At 36.8% G+C, this 15,167-nt stretch overlaps 1 protein-coding gene across 2 annotated transcripts; it reads right to left on the reverse strand.

The window, feature by feature from the left end:
* Positions 1 to 1,438: 1,438 nt before the first annotated feature.
* LOC128025027 (trafficking regulator of GLUT4 1-like) lies at positions 1,439 to 12,759 on the reverse strand. 2 transcript variants are annotated; one of them, XM_052610989.1, is made up of 5 exons: positions 12,479 to 12,759; positions 11,275 to 11,542; positions 5,024 to 5,334; positions 4,124 to 4,253; positions 1,439 to 3,046 (listed from the first exon to the last, which is right to left on the reverse strand). In XM_052610989.1, exons 2-5 carry the CDS (start codon positions 11,477 to 11,479, stop codon positions 3,030 to 3,032), a joined length of 663 nt encoding a protein of 220 aa, XP_052466949.1. In that variant the 5' UTR covers positions 11,480 to 11,542; positions 12,479 to 12,759; the 3' UTR covers positions 1,439 to 3,029. The 2 variants fall into 2 exon arrangements, with proteins under 2 accessions (XP_052466949.1, XP_052466948.1); XM_052610988.1 differs by having other exon boundaries at positions 12,474 to 12,756.
* Between the last annotated feature and the right edge of the window lie 2,408 nt (positions 12,760 to 15,167).

The raw sequence follows: 15,167 nt of genomic DNA on the forward strand, positions 1-15,167 counted from the left end.
TATTTAGCAGAAAAGTTACACTTTGATGAATAGAAAGTTTAAAAAAAAAGTAAAATAGAAATGTTTAGCATGTTTTAGTGTAATTTCTAATTCTAACTGAATGCATCCTTGCTGAATACAAGTATTAATATATTTAAAAAAATCACGAGCCACAAACTTTTAAAATGTAGTATTAGTTACATTCTGAAATAGACGACATAAGTCAAGTTTTATATTATACATTTAAAAGCATCATAAAATTAGTTGCAAAATGATTGTTTTTGATGACTCAGTTATATTTAAGGGCATTGGCAGATGCAGTGTTGAATACCTTCTCATCACTCGGAGTCACTGATCTGATGCTGGCAAATGAGAAGAGTGTGAAAGTTTGCAGCAAGGTCAGCGGTGCTGCTGTGCGGGGGATGATGTTTGGGTTTTAGTGCTGCATCTGCACTCAACTGCAGTAATCTACACTAATGACACTGCAGGCTGATGCAGCTGTTTATCACTCACTAGAACACACACACACACATTCGCCCTACAGAAGTACAACATGGGCCTCCTTGTAGGTAAACTGTAGTAGAGGGTTTGTTAGAGATTTGGGTCAGAAATCCTCCACACTCTTGCAGCAGTATTCCTTTGTGCTTAGTAATGCAGCATCCATCGTAGAAATCCAGCTAATCCAGGATTCTGCAAGAGAGGAGGGAAAGAGCTTGAGTCTGTCAGGACTTCCAGATGAATAAATACTGAATGATGGGAGTCCACACACAGAGTCTTCAGCACAAACACATGTGATCTGTGCATCTTAGTGGATGAAATGAAACTGCAGCTCACACACTTCGGTCAGTCATCATCCAGTTTGGTGTACAGAACATTCGAGCAGCGTTAGATCATTTGTAATTGTCGAATGCAGCAGATTTAGAGGTTAGACTGCAATTCCTCATTAAATATCTATTCCCTCCTGGCTGCCTACTGTTCATCTTCCCTGGAGACTTTCTCATTCCACCCCTTCACCGTTCGCTTCACTGGAGAATGGCAGCCGTCTTTTATTTCTCTCTTATTCTGACCTTCTGTTTGTTCTTTTATTATATATATATATATATATATATATATATATATATATATATATATATATATATATATATATATATATATATATATATGACTCATTCCAATAGTCTAGTTTTCTATCTATCTATAGTCAAAGTCTCTGTGCTCTTCTTCTCCCGTCTCTTTCCGCTGTGATCAAGTAATGTAACAGAAACAAATCGACTTATATCCATTTTTACACTGTTTTCTCCATGCTGTCTTCAGTATGTCCAGTTTAATTCTCATATCTCACACTCCTGAAGAGGGGTTAGATGGGATCCCTTGCACCAGAAGAATCAAACTTAGTCCCCCTAATAATTGAGGACAAAGAACAATCCAGCAGTCAGACAACGGAGGGAACTCACAGCTGTTTCATATATTTTGAATGCTTTATTCGGTTTCCCTGCGGTGGATACATAGAGGGAAAGAGTGCTGCTTACAAGACTATCAAAATATTCGAGAAAGAAGGGTTGCATGCAAAAATAAGTGCACAATGTTTGTATTAGCTAAATATTTAATTCATCTCCGCTCTTCATCATTTTATCAGGATGGATCGAAACAAAAATGCTGACGTATGAGTCAAATGACCCATGAGTCAAAAGATATTAAGAACAATAAAATGTATTATAAACCATTTTTAAAAAAAGATATAAAGAAATACATGGATTTAACCAACTGGACCTACCATAAATATATCATATTACACATATCACAATTCTCTAGTCTAGCATATGCAATATCATCGAATCTAAACAGAAGTGAAATGCACAAAAGCTTCATCCATTCACAACCAGAGAATGATGACATCACTGCCCCTCGTTACAAACCCAACATCCCAAATCTCATCAACTTACATTCCTCTTTATATACAAGCTCATAGACTCGGTATTAGCAGTCAAATGTCCCGTTTGGATCTACAGGATGGGTTCATTTACACAATGGCTGATTAATACAATATTGCAAGATTCGGTTGTGATTTGGCTACATTTAGCTCCAGATATTTCAGATTACACAGTGTATATAAATAACCCACCAACACGGTTCAATACAAAGGTTTGCAGCAGACACAGTGTGTTTTTAGAAAGGCTATTATTTTACCATGTGATGAAAATCCATTTAGCCTGTGAGCGCTTGCATAATTCTTTATCAAAAGGGCTGTGGATTATTTTAGGGTTGTTAGCTACATTTTCTGCAAGCAGAGCGTTCAAGAACAGTCACATTTTCTTGAGATAAAGGCAAATGAAAAGAGAGCAAGGAAAATAAAGATTTGATTGGCATTTGACACTTTTAAACGAAAAACAAAGAATAATTATAACAGTATCGTGATATAAAACTCCAGCTGTCTGATGGCAGAAAAGAAATCAAAAATGTTTTTCAAAAGTGTAGAGTATATAAGGACATGAGAATAAATCAAAAATATAACTCTTGTTACTAAGATATCTCTCTTCTTTACTCACAGGTTCTCAGAGGTTTTGAAAGCTGAACGAATCAGGACGTGATAACACTGAGGAGATCCTCTTCATCACATGTGAGCCACTTGACGATCTTCAGAACAACTGGCGGTTGATTTGCACTGGTTGGAGTAATCGGACAAACCCATGTCTGTATTTCTGTTTGGCTCATTTTCTGCTTCTGGAGAAGGAAAAGTACTTTGGCTTGACCTGCAATTCTCCTCAATGCCGGCTTGTTCATGTCCAGGTGTGAGAGACTCCAAGGAAGTGCCGAGGAATGAACGCGAGAATAAAACTCTTACTCTTTTCTCGTTGATGTGTGTGATTTCAGTGAAGCATCTCGTTCCATCTGTTTGAAGGATGTTGCAGATCAAGGTTTCTTTCAGAGAGCGAAGTCTTTTGCTTATCGATCCTGTATCGTCACAGCAGCAGCGGGGCAAAACTAATGGGCCGTGGTGTTCGGGTCAGTGGTCTGATGTGAAGCTGGATTCCGTGGCACACTCACTGCTCTCAGTATTTGACATGAACTGAAAAACACAGATAAATCACGTTAGTGATGTAAAAAACACTAGTTTCATTATTATCTTATTTCTTTATCTTGTATATAATTTATCTTACATTTTTGAGTCAGATCTGCTCACTCTGAACATCATGAATTGCATACTGGGATAAACTGTATTAAAGGAATCAATTTCATTTTCTCTGGTCTGTTAAAAAATGTACACTACCATTCAGTCGTTTGGGGTCGGTAAGATTTGTTGATTTTTTTAAAATAAGTCTCTTATGCTCACCAAGGCAGCATTTATTTGATTTTTAAAAAATGCTAATATTCAGAAATATTTTTACCATTTAAAATAACTGTTTTCTATTTGAATGCATTTTAATTTATTTAAATTTTAATTTATTTCCATTAATTTATTTTCAGCATCACTGTCACATGATCTTCAGAAATCATTCTAATATGCTGATTTGCTGCTCAATTAGCATTTTTTATTATTATCAGTGTTGAAAACAGTTGTGTCTCCTGATGTTTTTGGAAACAGATACATTTTTTTCCAGGATTTTTTGATTAATAGAAATGTAAAAAATTATAGATAGATAGACAAACAGACAGACAAAATCAATTCCTGTCTTTTTTACTATTAAATGCCCTGTTCACTCTGAAAAGTGTCACATAATGGAAGTAAATGGGTTGCGAGTGCGGTTTCATTGATGTTAAATCAGGGAGAGATTAGACTGGATTCTGTTAGTTACCATCAATGATTTATTTAACAGTGTAAAACATTGGTCTGTCATACACTACATCCATCTAGTGGGTCATTTCTGAGTCAATTGCATTTAATTTATTCTTCATTATTCATTAAATGCAGTCCATCTAAATGTCTTCTAATCAGCCACAGCTTTGAAGAGCATTTTTCGCACAATTAGAAGAAAAGGCTGAATGTCCACTGGGAAAAAGTAGCAGTATTTAAACACTTCAAAAGCACAATCTCCAGCCACAAAGGAATCTCTGCTTCCTGACCTACTTAGATGTCCTATGCATAGAGTAATGATTCAGATAATTTGTTCTGCATAAATATCCAGCATAGTTAGAGATGGCTTACTTGACAGATTGACTGCGCATGCTACGATGATGATGGCTCCTCCCACTAGAGAGACCACAGAGAGCAGCTTGGCCACGCGACCCAGACGCCGCGCTCCGTCGATGTTCCCCTGCTCCAGACTGTTCCTCGACTAACAGAACATGACAGTGAGATCTGAGCTTCCATTAAAGCACTTTACATATTCACCACTGTAACACACAATGAACAATTCAGTCTGGTTTACTGCAGGAAAAAGAATAACTTCTGTTCCTTCACAGACAAAAGAAACATTCTATGAAGCAAGTGATTCTTACTTTTTAAAAGGATTTTAAACATTATATTAAACTTACAATGTGTTAGAATGTAAATCTAATTATTAAAATGTAATATAAAATAGGATATAATTATTCCTCCAGAAAAGTAATAGGGTTGATGGTAACTGGGTTGACACTTGAAGTCTTGTGCTCAAAAAAAAACAAACAAAAAAAAACATAAATAACTAAATATATATATATATATATATATATATATATATATATATATATATATATATATATATATATATATATATATATATATATATATATATTGTTTTTTTATTAGTATATATTTAATAAATAATTATATTTTTTTTTATGTCCATATACTGTATTTTTAATTATGTGTATATTTGCTAATTGGATGGGGGGGGGGGTCTAAATATGTTTTTGTATATTAAATACATACAAATACTGGAAGTTATTGGATTTTTATATTTTTAGTCAAATTATATTATCAACACATTTAAGTGTTTAAAAAATATTAACTTTTAAAACAAATATGTAAGAAAAAAACGAAAACAATATAAACACAACGTTGAAATGTAGCATATTAGGGACACAAATCTTGTAAAATGACCCAAATGGCCCAACTATTACATACCATGATGGAGTAAACGAATCCCACGATGTTGATTGGCCAGGCAGGGCAGAAGCAGGCGATGATGGCGAGGATGAGGTAGTCTTTGGGTTTGGAGCGGTCCATCGGGGGGTTGGTGGCGATACTGGAGTGACGTGAAATGGAGGGCCGTGGGGAGAAAGCTGTGTAGGCGATGGAGCTGGAGCGGCTGCCCGTCCGAGTGCGGCCCACATTTGGATGGTGAGAGTGAGGGAGAGAATGATGCCGGCGAGGAGGAGATGAGACAGTGGGTTTGGAGGTAGAAACATCATTTGGGGAAGAACAAATCCTATCGACTAAAAAAACAAAAAAACAGAGGATGTAAGCAAACTAAATGATGTGACAAAAGTACACATTCTTAAAGAATTCACACAGCACTAGTGAAATGTTTGGATTATTTTTTGGTGTATTTAAAAAAAAAAAAAACAGTTATATTGTGAAATATTTTTATTATTTAAAATAATTGTTTTCTATTTGAATATATTTTAAAATGTAATTTATTCCTGTGGTCAAAGCTGAATTTTCAGCATCATTACTCCAGTCTTCAGTGTAACATGATCCTTCAGAAATCATTCTAATATACAGATTTCCTGAAACATTTCTTATTACTATCAATGTTAAAAACAGTTGTGATGTATTTTTCTGCTTATTTTTCTGGAAACTGTGATATATATGGGGTTATACCTCTATATTTTGACCACGAACTGAGTTTTGTGGAGAAAATGTTCGTCTAGCAAAGAAGAAAATACGTAATAAAACCAATTTCGCATTTAAAATTTTTTTTGGGGGGTGGTTTGCAGACCTTCTCATTTGCATGTGCAAAATTTCACTAGCTTGCTCACCTGATGCCCACCCTCAGTCCTCTCTAAAAGCAGACGGCTCGCTCGCTCAACAAAACCCAGAGTTACAATACGCCATAATTCCAGCCAATCAGAGACAAAGCTGCTAAACTATGGTTGGTTGCTTTGACAACCAATCAAGACATCCCCTGCATTACTGACAATAGCAGAGGAAATGTTAGAGGCATGTTAACTGCAAAAGAATTCGGAATTAAGGTGAAGAATTAGGTGTGAATTCACCAGGAACCATTTAGTCTGCAGCACCACCATTTTCCAGAACTACAAACTTCCTGGAGTCAGGTAAAGAGTCCTAAAAAATGACCCCTATTAATAAGAATCACATACTGAAGCGTAATAAAATACTTAGACTAATTTTTTTTACAGGCTTTATAGAAAGCACCACAAGGTGAAGAATTTTTCTTGTAAGTTTTAGGCGTAAAGTTTTAGTCCATCTCGAAGTTTTTATCTGTAAAAAAAAAAAATCTGCTTAATAATTATACACACCTGAATATAAGGCATTATTCACTTCCAGCCTTGAATGAACAATAATATATACAGGTGCTGGTCATATAATTAGAATATTATCAATTGATTTATTTCACTAATTCCATTCAAAAAGTGAAACTTGTATAGTATATTCATTCATTACACATAGACTGATATATTTCAAATGTTTATTTCTTTTAATTTTGATGATTATAACTGACAACTAAGGAAAATCCCAAATTCAGTATCTCAGAAAATTAGAATATTGTGAAAAGGTTCAATTTTGAAGACACCTGGTGCCAGTGGTGGGTAATACTTCAAAATTTGGTATCGATCCGATACCAAATACATATAGGGTCAGTATTGCCGATACCGATACGATACTTTTTACTTAAAAAGGTCTAGGTGCAGTAGGTCTACGTCATTATTTCTGTGGTGAATGAATTATCAATTATTTATGCAATATTTTTTATTAATGTATTGAAGTCCACAAAATTATTAGTTATTAGACACTGTAGAATGAATTCTTTACAGCCTTTAAAAAAAAAAAAAGATAAAAAAAACATCTCCCTTGTTTCTGGTTTTAAAAGCAAATGAAATAAAGTGCACACAATTATTACTGAAGAACAAACAAATAACAAATATACCTGTGCAATTAAATTCCCTGAGCCCCCCTTCTGAATGTGCTATCAGCTTCGCTCACTCTGTTCGCTGATCCTCGGCACATTGTGTCAGTGAGTCATGTGACGACACAACAACGAATCACATCAGAGCAGCAGGAGGGGGAGGAGTAGCAAAGTGGGCCAGGATGAGAAAGCAGCGTTTGTTCAGGATTGTAGAGGTAGAAGACACGAGCAAAGTATAATGAACATAGATGAGATATTTAAATTAAAATATTGATTCAATTACAATTGTATTGATCTGATACCAATACCAGTTTTGGCATCGATACTATTGATATTTAGATCGATCCACCCACCCCTACCTGGTGCTACACTCTAATCAGCTAATTAACTCAAAACACCTGCAAAGCCTTTAAATGGTCTCTCAGTCTAGTTCTGTAGGCTACACAATCATGGGGAAGACTGCTGACTTGACAGTCATCCAAAAGACGACCACTGACACCTTGCACAAGGAGGGCAAGACACGAAAGGTCATTGCAAAAGAGGCTGGCTGTTCAAAGACTTCTGTGTCCAAGCACATTAATAGAGAGATGAAGGGAAGGAAAAGATGTGGTAGAAAAAAGTGTACAAGCAATAGGGATAACCGCACCCTGGAGAGGATTGTGAAACAAAACCCATTCAAAAATGTGGGGGAGATTCACAAAGAGTGGACTGCAGCTGGAGTCAGTGCTTCAAGAATCACTACACACAGACGTATGCAAGACATGGCTTTCAGCTGTCGCATTCCTTGTGTAAAGCCACTCTTGAACAACAGACAGCGTCAGAAGCGTCTTTCCTGGGCTAAAGACAAAAGGGACTGGACTGCTGCTGAGTGGTTCAAAGTTATGTTCTCTGATGAAAGTGTATTTAGCATTTCCTTTGGATATCAGGGTCCCAGAGTCTGGAGGAAGAGAGGAGAGGCACACAATCCATGTTGCTTGAGGTCCAGTTTAAAGTTTCCACAGTCAGTGATGGTTTGCAGTGCCATGTCATCCCAGTGGCACAAAGTGCCAAAGCTACCAGTTCCTGGTTTAAGGACCATGGTATCCCTGTTCCTAATTGGCCAGCAAACTCGCCTGACCTTAACCCCATAGAAAATCTATGGGGTATTGTGAAGAGGAAGATGTGATATGCCAGACCCAACAATGCAGAAGAGCTGAAGGCCTCTCTCATAACACCTGAGCAGTGCTACAGACTGATCGACTCCATGACACGCCGCATAACTGCAGTAATTCAGGCAAAAGGAGCCACAACTAATCATTGAGTGCTGTACATGCTCATACTTTTCACGTTCATACTTTTCAGTTGGCCAAGATTTCTAAAAATCCTTTCTTTGTATTGGTCTTAAGTAATATTCAAATTTTCTGAGATACTGAATTTGGGATTTTCCTTAGTTGTCAGTTATAATCATCAAAATTAAAAGAAATAAACATTTGAAATATATCAGTCTTTGTGTAATGAATGAATATAATAGAAAAGTTTTTGAATGGAATTAGTGAAATAAATAAACTTTTTGATAATATTCTAATTATATGAACAGCACCTGAATATCAGTTATAAATAAGTAAATACAATATGAATAGTTATTAAGACAATTGGTAAATTGTGCTTGGAAAAAGTGTGATCAGAATATCAACTAGAATAATAATTATGCACACACTATTTTTCCTCTGCTGTTGTCAGTAATCCAGGGGATGTTGTTATTGGTTGCCAAAGCAGCCAATCATAATTTAGCAGCTTTCTTCTCTGATTGGCAGGAATTATGGCATATTGTAACACTGGGTTGTGTTAAGCGAGCGAGCCGTCTACTTTTAGAGAGGACTGAGGGCTGGCATCAGGTGAGCAAGCTAGTGAAATGTTGCACGCACAAAAGAGAAGATCTGCACAAACCCAAAAACTTATTTTAAATTATTTTCGTGCACTCTAAGTACTTTCTTTTTTGCGATGAATATGATCTTTCACACTCAAAATTGTAGCAGAGATATAACCCCATGGATAAACTACCATTTAACAGTTTGGAAAAGAAAGATTTAAAAAAAAAAACAAAAAAAAAAACATACTTTTATTTAGCAAGGACACATTAATTATTTTTTTTACATTAGACCTTTCTAATGTTAAATACGATTTCAGTTTCAAATAAATGCTGTTCTTTTGAACACTGATGAATAAGATGAGTTCTACAAAAATATTAAGCAACAAAAACAGCTTTTAACATTAATAATAAGAACCATTATTATAAGCATCAGTGCAGCATAGAATTTCTGAAGGATCATGTGACACTGAAGACTGATGTAATGATGCTGAAATTCAACTTTGCATCACAGTAATAGATGACATTTTAAAATATATTCAAAAAAGAAAACAAATTGTACTATAATATTTTTAGCTTTCTGCTATCATTGATTGTCTCACCATGTTTTCCTCCAATTGTGATGCTGATAGAAACGCAGGATAGCATGCTCTTTAAAACAACTTTGATTAAATAGCCACCAATGCAATTAATTCACTAATCTCTGCCATGCCTTTCAGCCCCTCCTGCCAGAAAGCCACTTTGGCAATTTTAATCAGGATGCACCACTTTCATTTAATTAAGAGCATTTACTACTCACTCAGCGACTGTAAAAAGAAGAGAAATAAAAATCCCGCTCTTAACCTCAAACGAACTCCTCAGTGCATCACCGAGCACAATAAACACCAAAGTTGTCTTGAGCTGCTGTGCTTGTCCAGCTCTCAGTCATTCTGTGGTGAATAACAAAGAAATGCCCCTCAGAAGAGCCTGTGCATTATTTACAATGATCAGATTTGCTGTGCGGCAAACTATTCCTCTAGCAGTGCTGCTGGGAAGTGCTTTCTAAATTAATCATCTTCACTTTTAGCTTTTATTTTTGCTTTTTTAAACCTATTTGCTTATTCAATCCTGAAAGTATGCATCATATATTTATTATTTTAATATTCTCAATATTTTTGTGTAACCAGGATCAGAAAATAACCAGGGATTTGAGCAATAATAATATATTTCCCAGATATTTAAAATGCGGGGACAGAATGTACCTCTGTAGTGAATTGCTCTTTTTGATTTGGTACCTAGTGTTTGTTTGATTTAATGATATTCTATTCTCGGCCTGTCTATTTCTGGTTTAAGTGGCTCGGCAGTGACTCGCTCCTACAGTGGCTGTAGTTGCCTGTACCTGTCAGATATCTGTATGTTGAATATGTGTCTAATGAAACGGTTTTACTTAAAAAAAAAAAACTCTAAAGACTGACCATGAAGAAAACTCCTAGACCTGACACAGGAATTTACAGCTGCTTTTGTGTTTGAAATCAAATTGGGTCAGAGTTGTTATTGTTAATTAAGACTCATTTAAATTGAAATTAAAATATAGATTAAAAACAGTATCGAATTGGTATTTGATATTGAATCTGTTTTGTTATTGTTAACTTACACTATTAAAAATAGCTGAAATAAAGGTGAAGATTAAATGAAAATAAACAAACACACACACACACACACACACACTCACACATATACATATATATACCCACACAAAAAAACAAACATAAGCTTAAACATAAATTTGTTTTTTATATTGATTTGGTTCACTATTGTTAAGATTACAAAAAAAAATCTACCTTTATTTACCTTTATCGTAAATGAAGGTAGATAAAATAAAATGACACATAAGTTGACAAACGTAAACTTAAAACAATAAAGCAATATTTAGCACCTAACTAAAAAAGTACTATGTCCTAAACCTGAACTGAAAAAATAATACATAAATAATAATAATACACATATATAATAAACAAACAGGTGAAAATATATAAATAAAAGCTTATTCAAATTATTAATAAACAAATACAACTACATTCTATAGACAAGTAATATATATACATAATATATGTGTGTGTGTGTGTATATAAGCTAATTCAGATTATTAATAAATTCAATAATAGCATATAAATATTCCTAAAATCATTTTACCTCTATTTTTTTGTCTTTTTGTACAGCTGCAGTTTTTGAGCTCTAAAAACACTCACTCTCTCATCATCTCCGTTCAATTACATGTCATTTTTAAAGTCTTTATCCTGATTGCTGTTTGCAAATGACCGGAGTGTGACTGGCACAGCAGGACCTGAAAGTGTTTTCTTCCTGGAGACAGAGCAGACGCTTTCATTTAAATTATTTGTATCCGTTTCCCCTCACACAACCCTCCCAGAATGACATATTATTGATGAAATGATGAACTACCACTCTCAGCTTTCTCCTTGACTGTAACGGTGACCTCTCCCGAGCGCCGCACGTCCTCATTGGACTGCTGGGGGAAAGTGAGGGGGCGCAGACATGGGAAAGAGTCCGATCCGACACCGGTGGTCCCCGGCTGGTTTGTGACAGGCTCCTCGTCCTGGGTACAAACCAGAGAGCCCAATGATGCCTGACGGTACTTGGTTTCCATAAAGACGGCGGAGGGTGCGAATGTGGCAGTGCAGTGTTGATGTTCAGACGGGGTCCCGTGTGACTACAAACAGGAGAAAAATAGTGAGATTTATGTGCACAGGAGATGAATCTCATTACCATCGGAGATGAGTGCACAGAAATGCATGATGAGATGCAAACTCACGCTCCAGATCATAGTGTCAGCACACACATCATATCCCTCACACTTCGGCATCCCAGAGAGGTATTTTCATACAAAACAACTGCTCCATTAAAATATATATATATATATTTTATCATAGCAATGGTTTGGTCATTAGCCTAATGCATGCTTGTTTTTACACGTAGGTCATGAAACTGACCTCAGTTAAAGAGATAGATCTTACAACATTCCTTTTCACAGCAGGAGAATTCATATAGATAACAAAAATAATAGATTTTAGTAACGTTAAAACTATATTTATTAAACTATACAATAAAGTCAGTAAAATACGTCCCAATGTGCCGTGACAATACCGGAAAATGTGGTCATTTTCAGCTAGGACATTATTTGATTTTCTTTATTTTCGTTTTTCTAATATAAAGGTTAAATGAGATAGTTAAACTCACGAATAAACGTAAAATCGTCACAGTAAATACTGTAGGAACATATGTTGAAAACATGAGGGCAAACAGACAAAGCCGTGGGGAAAAGAGGAGACATATGGAGGAGAGAGAGAGGGAGAGGGGGGGCGGGGTGTTAAACATATTTTAGTCCATAGTTCATATATAAGATACCCTATAACGACGAATATGAAGATTGATTAATAACACAATGTATTTTACACTGTAGGCTGTTCTTTTTCCTCATGCATCCATAACACAGGTAGGATACAATTCACCTATCCAGGTCGGGAAACGTTTTGTTTTCTAATAAAACAAAGGGATGTCTCTCCCACAGACATAAAAAAATAATTCAGACGTTGATTAATAGGGTACACACATATACATATATCACATAAATAAACAGCTACCTTACACCGCGCGATTCCAGCCAGTGTGAGGTCAGAGTCGCACGTACGCCTTTAGTTCATTTGCATGAACGGTCCCTCGGCCGATTCGAAAGAAAATTCTATATTCCAGTGTGACATTCAAATATACATCAAAGGAAAAATGCCGCGTGAATGGCGCGCTGCTGTGGTGTGGTCTGCTGCTGGGATCATCACTGACTGCAGCCTCACACTCACTGACTGACGGGAGGAGAGAGACAACAACAGCGTGACACGAGCACACTACACGCGCTGGAAAACACTGCCATTTATATATACAAAAATACAATTATGAAGGCTGATTATATGCAATAGCCCATGAAAATTAAATAGATACACGGTGCAATTAACAAGCATTTCGACAAAATAAATGACACATTTAAGCAGAATTACTCAGTAAGAATGTAACATTGCAATGTAAACTCACTAATTTAAGATAGGCAACACTGAAAAAGAAAGAAGCAATTTTTTAAGGGGAAAGTATTAATTACATTATAGTGTTTATAATAAATTATAATTGGAAGCCTTTTGTAATAAACTTTTTTTTTTTTTTTATGAAAGTATTACAGTTTTTCTCGATTGCTTAAACGCTATAACCAGGCTTTTGAACTAAAATTTCAAAACCATAACGCCATTTATCAAAAAGCACACTTATTTCACTAAACTATAAACACTATTCCCTGTTTTGACACATGAGTCAGATGAGTCACTGCAAAACTCTACACACAAATCCCTTCATTTCTCATTGCTTAGACCATGTGGTCATTTAGAAAGCACTAGCATTCAATATTGTTCACTCAAGTCAGCATAGTTTCAGCTCAATTAGCACACAATAACCCAGGTGAAAACACTAAGTCAAAATTTAGCACACATCAATCAGAACTTTCAAGATACATAAAAGTGCCAGAGTCAGTTAATTTGAGCTTTGGAACAATGGATCCACAAAGAAATGAAGGAAGAGGTCTAGGAGAGAGAGGAAGAGGACGTGGTGAAGGAGGAGGAAGAAGAGGAAGAGGAGGATGTGGTGAAGGACAAGGTAGATGAGGAGGAGGAGGAGGAAGGGCAAGGAGACACCAGTCTCGGATGAAATTAGAGCCACTTTAGTTGATCATGTCCTTGTCCATGGCATGACTATGAGGGAGGCTGGGCAATGAGTACAGCCTAATTTGAGTCGCTTCACCGTCGCCTCCATCATCAGAACTTTCAGGGAGGAAAACCGGTAGGTGTACTTAACTTGTGCTGTACTCTGTGCTTTGACATCACATCTACTGTTGCACTATGTAATATGTACTACTGTAATAAAGAAATGCATCAAATTGCCTCGCATACAGATAGTTTCAGTAGGTTTCCATTTTTTCCTGTAAAAAGGATGTCTGAGTTAGTTATGCTTCCAGTAGTGCTTCTATTTTTTTTCGGACAGAGAGACGACCACCTGGTGGAGGCAGGCTAAGGCTTTTGTCGGAGGAGCAACAGAGGGAGCTTGTAAACATGGTCATTGCCAATAATGTAATCCGCCTGAGAGAGATTCAAAGGAGAGTGATTGAGGATAATAATCATTTTCGAGGAATAAATGCCATCAGCCTCTCCACAATGACTGCATCCTCCGAAAGCACCAGTTCTGGATGAAACCGGTATACCGCGTCCCTTTCGAATGAAACTCTGACAGAGTGAAAGACCAACGAGTGGAATATTCAGGTATGAATTTTGATATCGCATGAAGTATTGTGTACCATCAGAGTCCATTTGTGCCCTCTTGAACTGTGCTTCAGCATAGTGATTTACTCTACTGTGTTTCATGTGTTTTGCAGAGAATCTTTGAGATTGAAGGCTGGCCTGTTCCCCATGAAATTATCTTTGCAGATGAGGCTGGTTTCAACCTGACCAAAAGCAGGAGAAGGGGGAGGAACATAATTGGCCATCGGGCTATTGTAAATGTCCCTGGTCAGTGCGGAGGGAATGTCACTATGTGCGCAGCCATCAGCCAACGAGGGGTACTCCAACGCCATGCCATTTTAGGACCCTATAACACTATGCTCCTCCTTGCTTTCCTTGACGGTCTATAAGAGAGCATATGTTCCAGTTGGACCACAGGGAACCAGCACAACCAGAGCACCCTCACTACGTTGTTGTTTGGGATAACGTCAGCTTTTTACCAATGGTTTACCAATAACCCGAGATTTTCAAACATCTTTCTGCCTGCATACTCTCCCTTTCTAAACCCAATCGAGGAGTTTTTTTTTGGCATGGCAGTGGAAAGTGTATGATCGAGAACCTTATATGCGTGTTCACCTCGTACAGGCCATGGAAGAAGCCTGCCAAGATGTGTCAGATGCGTGCCAGGGGTGGATCAGGCATGCAAGAGGATTTTACCCCCGCTGCCTGGCTAGGGCTAATATAGCCTGTGATGTGGATGAGATTCTCTGGCCTGACCCAGACCAAAGACGGGAGGCTGAGGTGGAATAATCTTTTTTTTTTTTGTACTGTGTAGTACATGAATAAAAATGTGCCAATGTATCCATTGGTTGTGTCTTTTGTTCATCATCTGAAAAGGTTTGTGAGGAGGGGAACCACAAGTAATGATACCAGTTTTGGAAATGTTGTTTTGAATTTATTGCACCAGTGTGTTAGGCTGTTGTAGTGTCTGAGGGCAAAGTTTGGTTTTTCAGCAAGAGTGAATGG

Source organism: Carassius gibelio, chromosome A12 (assembly GCF_023724105.1).
Source record: "Carassius gibelio isolate Cgi1373 ecotype wild population from Czech Republic chromosome A12, carGib1.2-hapl.c, whole genome shotgun sequence".
NCBI lineage: Eukaryota > Metazoa > Chordata > Actinopteri > Cypriniformes > Cyprinidae > Carassius > Carassius gibelio.

What these genes read in the sequence shown, in the direction of transcription:
- LOC128025027 (XM_052610989.1), bottom strand. Translation starts at nt 11,479, where the DNA reads ATGGAAACCAAGTACCGTCAGGCATCATTGGGCTCTCTGGTTTGTACC. An exon ending in CAAGGAGAAAGCTGAGAGTG is followed by an intron (nt 5,335 to 11,274) that starts GTAGTTCATCAT and finishes TTGTTTTTTTAG; the next exon opens with TCGATAGGATTTGTTCTTCC. An exon ending in GATTCGTTTACTCCATCATG is followed by an intron (nt 4,254 to 5,023) that starts GTATGTAATAGT and finishes ATGTTCTGTTAG; the next exon opens with TCGAGGAACAGTCTGGAGCA.